The sequence below is a fragment of the Prosopis cineraria genome, unplaced genomic scaffold (genome assembly GCF_029017545.1).
Source record: "Prosopis cineraria cultivar Desert tree isolate PC_DT_omini unplaced genomic scaffold, ASM2901754v1 PC2, whole genome shotgun sequence".
In the NCBI taxonomy this organism is placed as follows: domain Eukaryota; kingdom Viridiplantae; phylum Streptophyta; class Magnoliopsida; order Fabales; family Fabaceae; genus Prosopis; species Prosopis cineraria.
Window position 1 is genome coordinate 16991258 of NW_026555333.1, and position 12627 is coordinate 17003884.

At 31.7% G+C, this 12627-nt stretch overlaps 1 protein-coding gene across 10 annotated transcripts; it reads right to left on the reverse strand.

The window, feature by feature from the left end:
• Nucleotides 1-1487: 1487 nt before the first annotated feature.
• On the reverse strand, nucleotides 1488-8532 carry LOC129302463 (cold-responsive protein kinase 1-like). 10 transcript variants are annotated; one of them, XM_054941371.1, is made up of 10 exons: nucleotides 8085-8532; nucleotides 5858-6042; nucleotides 5639-5737; nucleotides 5362-5484; nucleotides 4265-4392; nucleotides 4001-4100; nucleotides 3534-3596; nucleotides 3365-3431; nucleotides 2054-2210; nucleotides 1488-1815 (listed from the first exon to the last, which is right to left on the reverse strand). In XM_054941371.1, exons 1-10 carry the CDS (start codon nucleotides 8477-8479, stop codon nucleotides 1585-1587), a joined length of 1548 nt encoding a protein of 515 aa, XP_054797346.1. In that variant the 5' UTR covers nucleotides 8480-8532; the 3' UTR covers nucleotides 1488-1584. The 10 variants fall into 10 exon arrangements, 8 of the variants coding, with proteins under 8 accessions (XP_054797346.1, XP_054797344.1, XP_054797345.1 ...); XM_054941369.1 differs by having other exon boundaries at nucleotides 3887-4100; XR_008591288.1 differs by having other exon boundaries at nucleotides 1784-1815; nucleotides 2054-2127; nucleotides 3887-4100.
• Between the last annotated feature and the right edge of the window lie 4095 nt (nucleotides 8533-12627).

Consider the following 12627-nt stretch of genomic DNA (forward strand, 5'->3'; position numbering starts at 1 on the left):
CCATGTCACAATTTTTCGAACAATTCTATAGCATTAATTCATAATACTTTCCCAATCAAATTTTCAATCAAGAATCAATTAAACTCAATAACAATATTCAAGTCCATACTATCATCATCATGCTTTCAGTCCCTCCCTACACGTCCACTGACAGCAACAACATGGAAAAAAAAAAATTGCAACTTAAATTTTTAAATCACACATTCATGTACACATGGTCATTAAGAAGAAGAGTTTAAGGCTTCTAACCTTAATTATAAGTAATGACATAGGAGGGAAGGAAAAAGAAAGAGCTGACAGAAATGGGGAGAGGAGATCCGACGCAAGTCAGCCACAACACTGTTGGAGGAGGAAGGTTCTAGCGTTTTCACGGTCACCGGCGTCAGTCGCAATGGAGGAAGCAGAAGACGGAGAAGGAATGGAAGATGAAGACCACACACACTACACCAGTGGAAATTACAGAGCAAGGAGGCAAGACTAAAGAGGACGCTAGCGGGAGGAGGGAGAATGATGGGAAGATGGTCACCGAAGGCACAGTATCGCGAGCTGCCAGAAAAGTCGAAGAGGAATGTGGAGAGAGAGACAGTGAACTAGATTGAGAGAGTCGAAAGATCCAGGAAATTGTCCTCCTCTTGCGCGTGTCTGGCCAAAACAGGAAGAAGAAAAAAGAAAAACATTACATCTAGGTCTCACATAAAAAAACAATTTATCATCAAAAGATCTGATAAAATTTACAAAATATTCTCCACTCTTAAATCTTGCGTATATACAACTTGACTAAAGGTATTTACAATTAGGCAACGGCCATTTACATAGTAAGTTGTAAATGGCCATTATCCAATTGTCAATGTTTTTAATTAAGTTGTAAATGTGCAAAATTTGAGAGTTGAGAATATTATGTAAATTTTATTGGATCTCTTGATAATAAATTTTCTTATATGGGACTTAGATGTAGTTTTTCCAAGAAAAAATCTGAACATAAAGAATAATTGGAAAATGAGAAGAAATAGCACAAGAAAAATTACATGAAAGAGCACAAAATTTTTCTATAATTTAAAATACAATAAAGTCAAACTTTTGTTCAATAAAATTCGAACTTTAGATTTTCAAGAAAGTTATTAATATAAGTTTTACTAAATTACTCTCTCCACTTATTATAAAACTAATTTAAAGAAAATATCAATTGAGAGAAAAAAATTTATTTAATTTAAAGTTTAGGATCATTACAAACATATTATATAGAGTCATGACTTCATTCTCCCATACATATTATCAACTTTCAAATACCTAGCTAATATATAGGCGATAAAATGATTGACTTCTTAGCCAGTTATGCACAAGCACATGCATAAATTAGTCTCATCTTACACGATTAATTTATTCAACTATTTTCCATCTTAGCCTGTATACAACATTACAATGTTACAATTGGATTATATTCTTAATTGTTTTTTTTTTCCATTTTTATGTTCATAATTCCAAAACCATAAAACACAGATATCTTGCTAATAGTATATAGAAGCGAAGGCAGTAACATTGGGTTACAGGAATTAAGCCGTACAAATAGAGAGAAGACATGGACCACTAGTTAGTTTCAATCAAGATCGGCATAGTGGGCCTCATCTTCTCTAATGAGTTCTTGTTTTGGAGCAAAACAACTATTTCAGACATCACTGGCCTCATATTAGCAGATGCTTGGGTGCAAAGCAAACCAATCTCTATTATTTTCTTCACTTCTTCTGCATCATACTCATTAGGATCTAAGGTCTCGTCCACCAACTCCAAGTGCTTGTCTTGCTCATAAAGTTTCCAAGCCTGTCAAGTCGGAGTTAATAGGGAAGTGAAACAGAGGGGTAGAGAAGAAAAATGAACAGTTAATTATGTCAAAGTATTTTTAGATATTCTTAGATTCATTGGCAATGAAAGAATGGATTTTTCAAAAGCAAAGAAAATGAACTTAATCTGCATATTGTTAAAAAACATTTCATATCTAAATTTTCTCAAAAGAGACAGAAGAAATTGCAGTCTGAAATATTCATGGGAATTTTCTTACTTTTTGAAGGAGGAATGCACCTGCATCATTGCCATGAAGCCTTAATTCATTGCTTCTTTGACCACTAATGATTTCTAAGACGACAACACCATAGCTATAGATATCAGCCTTTTCTGATAATTGGCCATGAAATACATACTCTGGTGCTGTATATCCTCTATCATGCATATTATAATTAATATTTATGATGCAATAGATTGAAACAATGACTCCAGTATAAACATATAAATATACACACATATATATAGATCCAATAAAATCTGCAATAGGCATATGCAATGTAAAATACCATGTCATGTTTGATGATTGACATTGACATGAATTAATTATGAAGCATTCAAGCTAATGGGTGTAGAAGGAATATTGTTTGATTGACTTGCGTGTCTGTGTCCATATATATATATATATATGATCAACACCTTAGACAATATCCACGTGTTATAATAGAAGTAAAGGAAATTAAATAATTAAAGGGAAGACACTATTTTTGATCTCTATACTTTGCTCAACTTTTGTTAAAAGTTTTTACACTTTCTTTTATGTTACAAGTCTCTGTATCTTAGACAATCCACATGATGCCGGAAAAAAGCTTGGACACTGCGGAAAAAGAGCATTCAACTGAGCCGAATAGTCATCGTTGGTGAAAGATCATTGGACAGTGGTGAGTATTTGTTTTCTAAATTTGTCCCCATTTCTGGTTTAGCTTCTTCTTCTCATTCTCCTGGGATTTGTCTTCCAGAACATGAATTTTGGGTTTGAGTCTGTTGGATTGGGAGCAAAAATGGAGTCAAAGAAAGAAACACAAAAATCATATAGTTTCGTGAAATGGAAGCCTTTTCTTTGGCCACATCAACAATTTCATCCTTTGCCCTTTACCCAGATCCACTTCCTCTCCCTCACAAGTTTCTTCGCTGTTCACCTAGTTCACTCTGATCTCTTCCCATCTAATCTTCTTCGCTATCTCTTCGCGCAACTGGGTGAAGCAACTCCTTCCCTCCGATCGTTCAAGTTGAGCTTTTTTTTTTTTGGGCTGGTGTGGCTTTTTTATTTTTATTTTGCTTATTAAAAATCCAACTCAACATCCATTTAACACATTGGTGCAAAGTTAACTGTGTTAGTGGACACATGAGCAATCTTAACATTATTTGTGCCACATTAACGTCCCTATAAAATTATAGGAACCAACATTATAAATGGAAAAAGGGATTTGGAATATTGAAAAAAGTCCAAAAATCTATAATAAAATTGGAGCAAAGTATAGAAACTAAAAGTATTATTTTCCTTAAATTAAATATAGTTGTTTTGACTTACAATGTTCCTGCAATTCTTGTGGTTAGATGAGATTTGTCCTCAAGCAAAAGCTTTGCCAACCCAAAATCTACAATTTTAGGCTGTAGATCATCATCTAAGAGGATGTTGTTAGTCTTTATATCTCTATGTATAATACGTACAAGAAATTTTTCATGTAGATAAGTCAAACCTCTTGCTATTCCTAAAATTACTTCATATCGTTGCTTCCATTTGAGAGAACCTTTGCTTCTACCTGTTTTCCAAGTTTACAAACTTTGAAAGGTAAGAAAATGATGAAGGGTGAACGTTCAACCTTAAAAATGTTTTTCATCAAAAGGTTACAATAGAGAATTGATATCTAAGCTTATTATAATATGTTCTCCATTAAAATTATAACATACGATAAGCTTTTGTTTCAGAAGTCAATGTTGTGTTGTTGGTTATTTGAAAATATGCACTCATGTCACGATGTTATTAATTAAGAAGCATATATAATAGCTTTTGCATGCACATGCATAGAAGTTGTCGGTTGATATAAGATACCAAATAGGAATTTGTCAAGGCTGCCATTTTTCATGTATTCATAAATAAGGATCTTATAATGGCCTTTACTACAACATCCCAGAAGCCGAACAAGATTCCGACGATGAACATTACTTATAAGCTTCACTTCACTTTCAAAATCCTCCTCCATCTTCCTGGACTGTTGTAAAGTTAATTTCTTGACTGCCACAACTTTACCGTTTTTCATAGTGCCCTATGATGATAAAGAATTTCAATTGTTTTAGTTTCATAAGAGGTATACCTTCGTCATGTAGGAAATCTATTTTTTTTTTACAATACTATATAAAACTAATTAAGAGACACCATTGCTATAGAACATTATCAATATTTAAATATTGAAAATCAGATTAAAGTTACCTTGTATACAGCCCCAAATCCTCCTTCTCCTAGTTTGTTTACTTCACTGAAATTATTGGTTGCAGATATCAAATCATTATAATTATAAGTAACAAGACCTTCCAACTTGCTTGCTCCAGTTATGTCTCCTGTTTAGGAAAATGCAAGTGGATCAAAGTCACTTTATAAATTAATAAAACTAGTGGGAAATCTGCTCGACCCAAAAATTATATAGATATCTGCGGTAATTTTCCTTTCATTATAGTGCTAATTGACCCTGTTTCAAGAATAAATCAAGAGGAAACTTAATAAAATTGAGAGGGGGGAGCCAAGTCCAAAATGCAAAAAATGCCACAAGTCATGGTAAGAAAATTCCAACATTTAGCCCTATTAGCCCATAAAATCAACTAGGTTGTACCACTGGCTTGGTGTCTGGTAAGTCTGACCTTGCTCAAGTTATTTGGGCTCGGGTCAAGCACTAGGTGAGGGTCAAATCTCGCCCTACCCTATTTGGCCCAAAACGTATATGCATTTTCATTTTTTATTTTTGGTGAAAACCAATTGTCTTATAACATCATATTTCTTAATATACTTTATGTATCATCTTGTTTTTATAATCATCAATACATCATTGGTATTTTTATGATTTTAAATTTCAGTTGTTTCAAAATTTTAAATTAATTTTTAACTTAGTAATATATAATTGTTTAAATTATTACTTTTCATCCTAACATTAGTTTTATATAAAATGTATTTTAAATTAGTATAATTATTATTTTTTTGTTCAATGAAGGAATTTTTCATTATTATGAATATTTTTTGGTTCAAGCCGAACCTAGCTTGAAAAATGATTAAACATTTTTCATTGTTGCAGCACGTGTGGCATACAGATGAAGGCTAACACCTTTTATGGAAAAAGTATGATAATGTCATTTAGCTAGATTGTCAAGGTTGCATGCTCATTGATGAATAAAGTTGTGTCTTTCTCCTAAGAAGTCTCAGTGCAAGGATTAACACTCAAAATTTACGCATGTGTTGCCGCATTCAATTAGCATCACACACTCAAAAATTACAAATTGATATATGGTAATTGAAGACTTTTTAAGTTATTTAATTACCTCTAGGAACCCTCTCATTCCTTCTTCGTCGTCTAATCCTAGCAAACAATGCAAGGATGATCAAGACAAGAGCTGCACCTCCAACAACTCCTCCAATTATTATGACCCTCTTTTTGCTTGATCCTGCATTAATATATAGAGGAAACACAACTAATAATTCATTATTCTCAAACAAACTAATCAATTGTTTTGCAGTACACAATAAGAAACCAAGCTATATAAGATCAACATTGCTGTTATCTATGGGATCACTCATTTCGAATGAATCAATTTTCACCTTGTTTGGTCATGGGTGTGATATCAATTGTTTGACTATCATTGAAGAAGGAATTGGTGGAGTATCTCATGAAACAACCAGCATCAAAAGCCTTGCCATCTGAAAAGCGAAGACAAATCTCCATACTGTTGTACCGACCCTTCAAGCAATCAAGGCAACCATTCATTGTGATGGTCTCAACACACTAAGCAAAGGCATAAATAGTTGCATTGTTATTACTTGGAACATTCATCTTCGTGGCTGCAAAGAAACTAGGGATTCTTGGTGTTGCTACTTGGAGATTCATCAGAACTTGTCGAACTGTTTTGGTAAATGTCGGTGCTTGATCTCCTGCTGTCTGATTCCCACATGATGCGAAATTGAAATCCTGCGTCGTCTCGTCGAAGAAACCATTGGAGTTGTACCTTAAAATACCATGAAGTATCTCGAATCATTTTTCCAAGTTCAATATATGGACTTTGTTGTGTGTAAATCAAGCTAATGGTGAGAGAGGACGAACCTTTCTACTTTGGATTATTTTGTTATATAAGTTTGGAAATTAATGGGTTATTTTTTATTATAATTAAAGTTAATTAATTACTAGACTAAAAGTGGTGAGAATAAGTAAGGAACTGGTCCTGCTTCAACGCGGTTCTTCGTGTCTTTTAAAGAGGATATTTGTTTATTTTTCCCTCATGCTTCTTCTTCCCGCTTCAAAGTGGTTCTTTTTCTCTGTATTTTTTATTTGTTTTGAACTGATTCCTTTTAAGTTTAAATGGCATGTTTATTCATTTTTTAGTACAATGAATCTACTCCATGGATAGTGGAGTATAAATTTCTTTAAAATACTTGAGGCATTCAAATTTTTAGGACATTATATTTTAAATAACGAGAGTCTCTAATGCTCATATTAACCTGAGTTGTTTTTTTTTTTTTTTCAATTCTGATGCTTTTCTTAGTAGGCAGGTCTGAGGTACGTGTGGCTCCCAATTAGCATCCACATAAGTTTTTCCATATTAATTAGCCGTAGTCAACCATTAACCAATGATAAAAAAGGGACTCAACCGACTAGGTCAACCAGTTAAACTAGGAATCAAGCCTAATGTTTAGTCCAAGATTGGGCATATAAATTAGAACTAATTTGAACCGGACAATTTTTTTAAATTTTAAAAAATTTAAATTATGTTCCTAAAGTTATAGTATATATATAGACACACATATAAGCATTTGAAAACTGAGACTCATGAGAAAATGAAAGAAATGTGTGTGTCATGCCTCTCTCTCTCTCTCTATATATATATATATTGTAAATTAAAATTATAAAATTAAAAATAATTATATATATATCTAATGAATATTTCATCTCATAATTGTTTTCCTTTTATTTTTCAAATTTTAAAATATTTATTAATCTTATTTATTTTTTCTTGCATTATATTTTTAATTTTTAATTTTAATTTTTTTTCATTTGAAACCAATTTTTTGATAAATTATTGTTATTATTTTTTCATTTTTAAAAATAATTAGCATGAATTCAAAGTATATTAATATAATATTTCATCACAATTAGCACAGCAGAATGTGATGTCAAATTCGTTTAATTTATTGTGTTATCCCTCATTTATGTCATTTTAAATTATTTTGTTTTCTTGCCTTTTTCTTTCCCCCTCAATGCAAAAAAATTAAAGAGGCAACTTCCAAAACAACCATTAAAAATAATCACATATAAAATTTTATTTGATTGAATTGATACAATTTTATTGAATAAAGCACGGATGAGGTGGTATTGCTAGTGCATGCAAGAATTTTTCACTTGACCAAGATCTGATAATTGACTCTCGAACTAATATCTGATTTTTAAGTCTTTGGTGTTAACAGATATAGGAACGGATTTATAAACTTTTAAAGAATAAGGCGCATTGGATAAATGGTGCACACCGTAGGAGCTAAAAGATTAGGACTTGTTTCATTCTGTTTTCTATTTTATGTCATTTAAACAGTTCTGTAGAGTAGTTTTTTAAAACAAGTTTTGAAAATAAAAAATAAAAAAGATCTGCTTGAATCATTATGTTGTAAAACAAATCTAAATGGGTAAAATAAAGGGTGAAAAAAGAATTTATTTTATTATCATAATTATCTTCAATGAAAACATGATATTTTCTGCTCTTTATTTAGTTTTGCAAAACAAAAGGTAACAAAACATTTAAAAGATGTTCTAGTTTTTTGGTTTTTCAGAATAACCTTTAACTTTATTTTTCATAACAGATAACAAAAACACATTATCAAAATAGGTTTTTTTTTCATGTTCTTTCGTTTTTCAAAACAAAAAATAGTTATGAAAACAGGTAATCAAACATGCTCTTAATTTTTCTACATATCAAATAAGCACATAAAAAAGGTAAACTAGATGGTGTCATAATTTCGCAATATATGGCCAAGAAAGCCATTTGAGATTGTAGATTAGTACCTGAGGAAGCAGCCGTCATAGACAACATGAGCACCAGGGGCTATGGTGGCGACGCAGCTACGGATTCGGACAGCAGCCGCATCGAGGCACGCGACGCAGTCAATGATTGGAAGGTAGTTTCTGCACTGAAAAAGAGTGATAACGGGGTTTTCTCCTTGGCGTTGCTGTTGTGATGTGGCGAAGTGCTTGTTTTGGTCACTGATCTGCTCTCTGATGTCTTCAAACGTTGCGTGTAGGTTGTCATTGAAGATGGAGATGTTGTTAATGAAGAACTCGTTGAATGGGTTGCACTGGATCTTAAGAAGATTGGTCTGTGGATCTGAAACGACGCCGTTAAAAGTGCAACATGACCAGAATATGAAGGTAAAGAAGGGAAGATTTGATAGCTGAAACATGTTTAGTTGAGTTTAGAGAAGGAAAATGAATAAGAGAAGGGAGCTCAACGAGGCTTTCTATGTGGAGAATAGAGGATAGTGAAAGAAAAGTATTATGGTGTTTGAAATATATTGGACGGCAACGAAAATGGTGTTGTTAGAATGAAAAAGACAATGAATCCAACACCGTTGACTTTTATTAATTGGATAAAAAATTGTTGAAGAGCTCGAAGGAAAACAAACAAAGTAACTATTATCTCAACAGTATTTGGGTGTGTTAAAAGGCAGTGAAAATCAATTTATTTTGAATTTTGATTATATAATATAATAAGCCTGTCAAATAATCTGACAAAATAAAGAAAAAAGCAGTTAAAATTAATTGTAAGATGCAAATGGATGATGGGATGAATATTTATGCACTAATAATCATAAAGACACTGATTTTATTATTGTACTAGGTAGGAGCAATCTACATGTGGAGAAGAAATTATTACGCAAGAACATTTGTCAAAACGAAAAAGTAAAGTTGTGCATGGACATCCAAGGTAAAACATTCTTCCCCTGAAACCTATTCTTCATTTTTTTTATTCAACTCTACAGAAACTCTCCCTCCCTCTCTCTCTCTCTGTGTGTGTGTGTGTGTGTGTGTGTCATTCGTTTCTGGACCAGTTTACATCATAATCATGATTATTCTTAAAGAGGAATTAAAAATGTATTGTCAAATAATTTGTAGTAGTCGTTTTCAATCACCCAGCTTTTCTATACTCCATCATATATTCTTCTAGGGTGCTCACCGTGTCCTGTCTCCAAAAAAAAAAAAAAAAGACTAGAATTTAATTTTTATTTCATATTCTGTCCCATCCCATTAGGAATCAAGATGGACCAGGACAAGATTGCATGCCTAGGTGTGCGCGGGCACAAACATATATATACTTGCACGCAAAAACAAAAACAAAAGATAAAATTATTTTCATATAATATCAATACATATAAATTTATACCAAGCATAAGTCATAAATATAATCTTCTATTTGTATGTATATGTGTGGAGTGGAGGTGATATATTTTTGTAAAACTTAAAATAATACATATATCTTGTGTGTGCGTGGGTGGGTGGGTGTACAATATGGATTAAATATAACTGACTCTTTCATGAATTTATGTCATGGATCCATAGAAAGTAATCTATTCAGAAATTAAATATATAAATTCAATTTTTGCCCTTGCCACTTGTTGGAGGAAATTAAATAAGGCCATTATTGGAGCAGTGGTTGCGGGTGCATCTTTTATTTTCATCGTGCTTGCATCATTTTATATATATATATATATATATATGGGCGTACAAATTAAAGTCGTCCCAGAGGGTTCCTAGAGCTGTGATAACTTGCAAGTCTTCAATTTATTATTCAATTCAAAATGATCATTTCAATTTTGATCAATATCAATACCAACGAAAATATAAAATCTATTACAAGCTAATATTATTCACAAGCCATGTATGATTTATTTTTCGAAGTCCATGCAATAATTAATGTAAAATAAGTAATTTTAAAATTGTATTCTATGGTAATTTCTTAATAAAAATTAAAGCATATTAGATTCTTTATAATTAATGTGCTTTTACCAAAATTGTGTTGCCGAATGATAATTAACACATATACACTAACTCGGATTGATGAATAATTACAAACAAACGTTGAAGAATAATGGAATGAAATTAAAGACAATCATCTTCTACACATTACTTTTTCTAGCTATCTGGGGTTCAAAACTCAAATAAATCGACCACCCTTAAATTCATGTACAAGCATATTGCGGATAGTATAAAAAGTGCAAGCAAGAGCATTCAATGCTTGTAGAGGAAGAAATAGGAGAAGAGGAGTCTCTCTAATTTGTTTCAATCAAGACAGGCATAGTGGGTATCATATTCTTTAACAATTCCCTGCCTTGGAGCAAAACAACAACCTTCGGTACAAAGCAAACCAATTTCTATGACTTTCTTTACTTCTTCGATTAATCATTAGGGTTTATGTTATTGTCCACCAGCTCTACGTGAATACCTTTTTTCATATAGCTTCCAAGCCTAGCAAGTGGGGTTAAAGTGAAATTGAATAAGTTAATAAAGGGCAGAAAAGGCAAAGCGAAAGTGAGGATATTTTTTTTTTAAATATCTATAATTAGATTATCCGCAATAAAAAAAAAAGGAAAGAAATATGTTCTAATGGAGTCAATCAAATAGTGTAAGTTCAGCTGTTAAAAATTTAACATCTAAGTTTTGTTTAGAAATCAAAGTGCTATTATATTTAGTCATGAGATCCTTACTTTTTAAAGGAGGTATGTACACATTCGCCTTCGAAATCACCATCAATGCCAAAACTTTTTTTTTTTTTTTGCCACTGATAATCTCTAGGACTGCAACACAATAGCTGCAGACATCAGCCTTTTCAGATAATTGGCCATGAATTGCATACTATGGTGTTGTGTATCCTCTAACAAATATACATAATATTTATGACAAAATTAACCAACACTATGACAAAAACATGAACAGGCTAAACTTAACATAGAGATTGACAACATAATATCATGTACTGTAGACATACCTGTATGTGAACTCTTATTTTTTTTGAACTATTCAAGTTTCAAAAAGACAACATAAAGAAAATTAAAAGTATTTATTTGTGTAATAATACTATTATAGTGACCTATAGATTTTATTAGTATATTATGTATTCCTGCAATATAAATCAAGAAAATTAGATATATGAAATTGTTTTGACATGTAATGTTCCTGCAAATTTGGTACTAAAATTAGATTTGCCTTTCAGGTAAAAGTCTTGCCAATTCAAAATAAGCAATTTTAGGCTGAAGATCCTCATCAAAGAGAATGTTTTTAGGCTATTTGTCTCTACGGATTATATGAACATGGAATTTCTCATGTAAATATGCAAGACCTTTTGCTGTGCCTAAAAATTATCATTGCATTAGTTGAACGAACCTTTCATTTTACCTTTTTTCAATAAAATTTTGACATATGAATAAGTATGTTACAGGAGCTAATAATGACATGCTGTTAAGTTGATGTCATAATGTTATGAGACACACTGTGTAAGTGGTTAATTGATGGATAGAAGGTTGTCGAACAAGAATATGTCAAGACTTTTATTTTTCATGTCTTTATAAACAAGGATTCTATTCTTGTCATGAATACAATATCCCAAAAGTCGAACACGATTCCGATGGTAAACAATATATTTATAAGCATCACTTCACTTTCAAACTCCTCCATCCTTTCAAAGTAATGGTGAAGGATCCAAAAATGTATGGTGAAAGAACCAAAAAATTATAGACAAGACCCAAAAAATTACAAAAAGGTCCAAGAAAATTTTATTGGTCTTCCTATGTAATTTTTTATGTTTGTCTTTTCTGTCATTTTTAGTGAACTAATAGTTAAAATTAACTTTTATTAGCGGTAAGAGCCAAATTACACTATTTTTAAATGTTGAAGAGAAACATTGCAAAATAAATGAGTTTAGAGTCCCAGACATTTTTGAACTTATAGTTTAAGGGTATATTTGCTCTTTTATCCAAAAGAAATCATTCAAGAAAGCAATTCAGGTGTACCAAATAACTCCATTGATCATTTTGTTTCCAATTTAATTTCCTTTCTTACAATTCTAGGATATCAGAAGAATTGTTAGGGTTGAATGTCTAATTTGCCCCTCATTTTCTTTTCTAGAGCGCATTGAACACCCTCAAGTCAAGAGTAATGCAATGTCACCTCTCATGTAATTAAAAACAATGCACATGGCCCCTCTTGGATGTTTGTTAATTTGACTATTAATTGACTCAAAAAATTACAAAAAATGTTCCAAAATTACAAATAAGTTACTTATAAAAAATAAATATCGCCAACAAGGATTGGATCTAATAGAAAAGGTTAATCCATCACAACATAACAAACTAAGGTTTGAATTTATGCTTGAAAATGTGCTCACGTTTAATATTCGACAATGCTTAAATATTATTACTGTTTACAAAGCTTGACACAAACTATACAAATCAACTTTTGAATATAAGTATGTGAATTTTTTTAGTTGAATTGTAAATATGACAAACTTTAAATCTTTGTTCAAAATTTATAAGTCCTCCTTCAAAAATTTACAGCT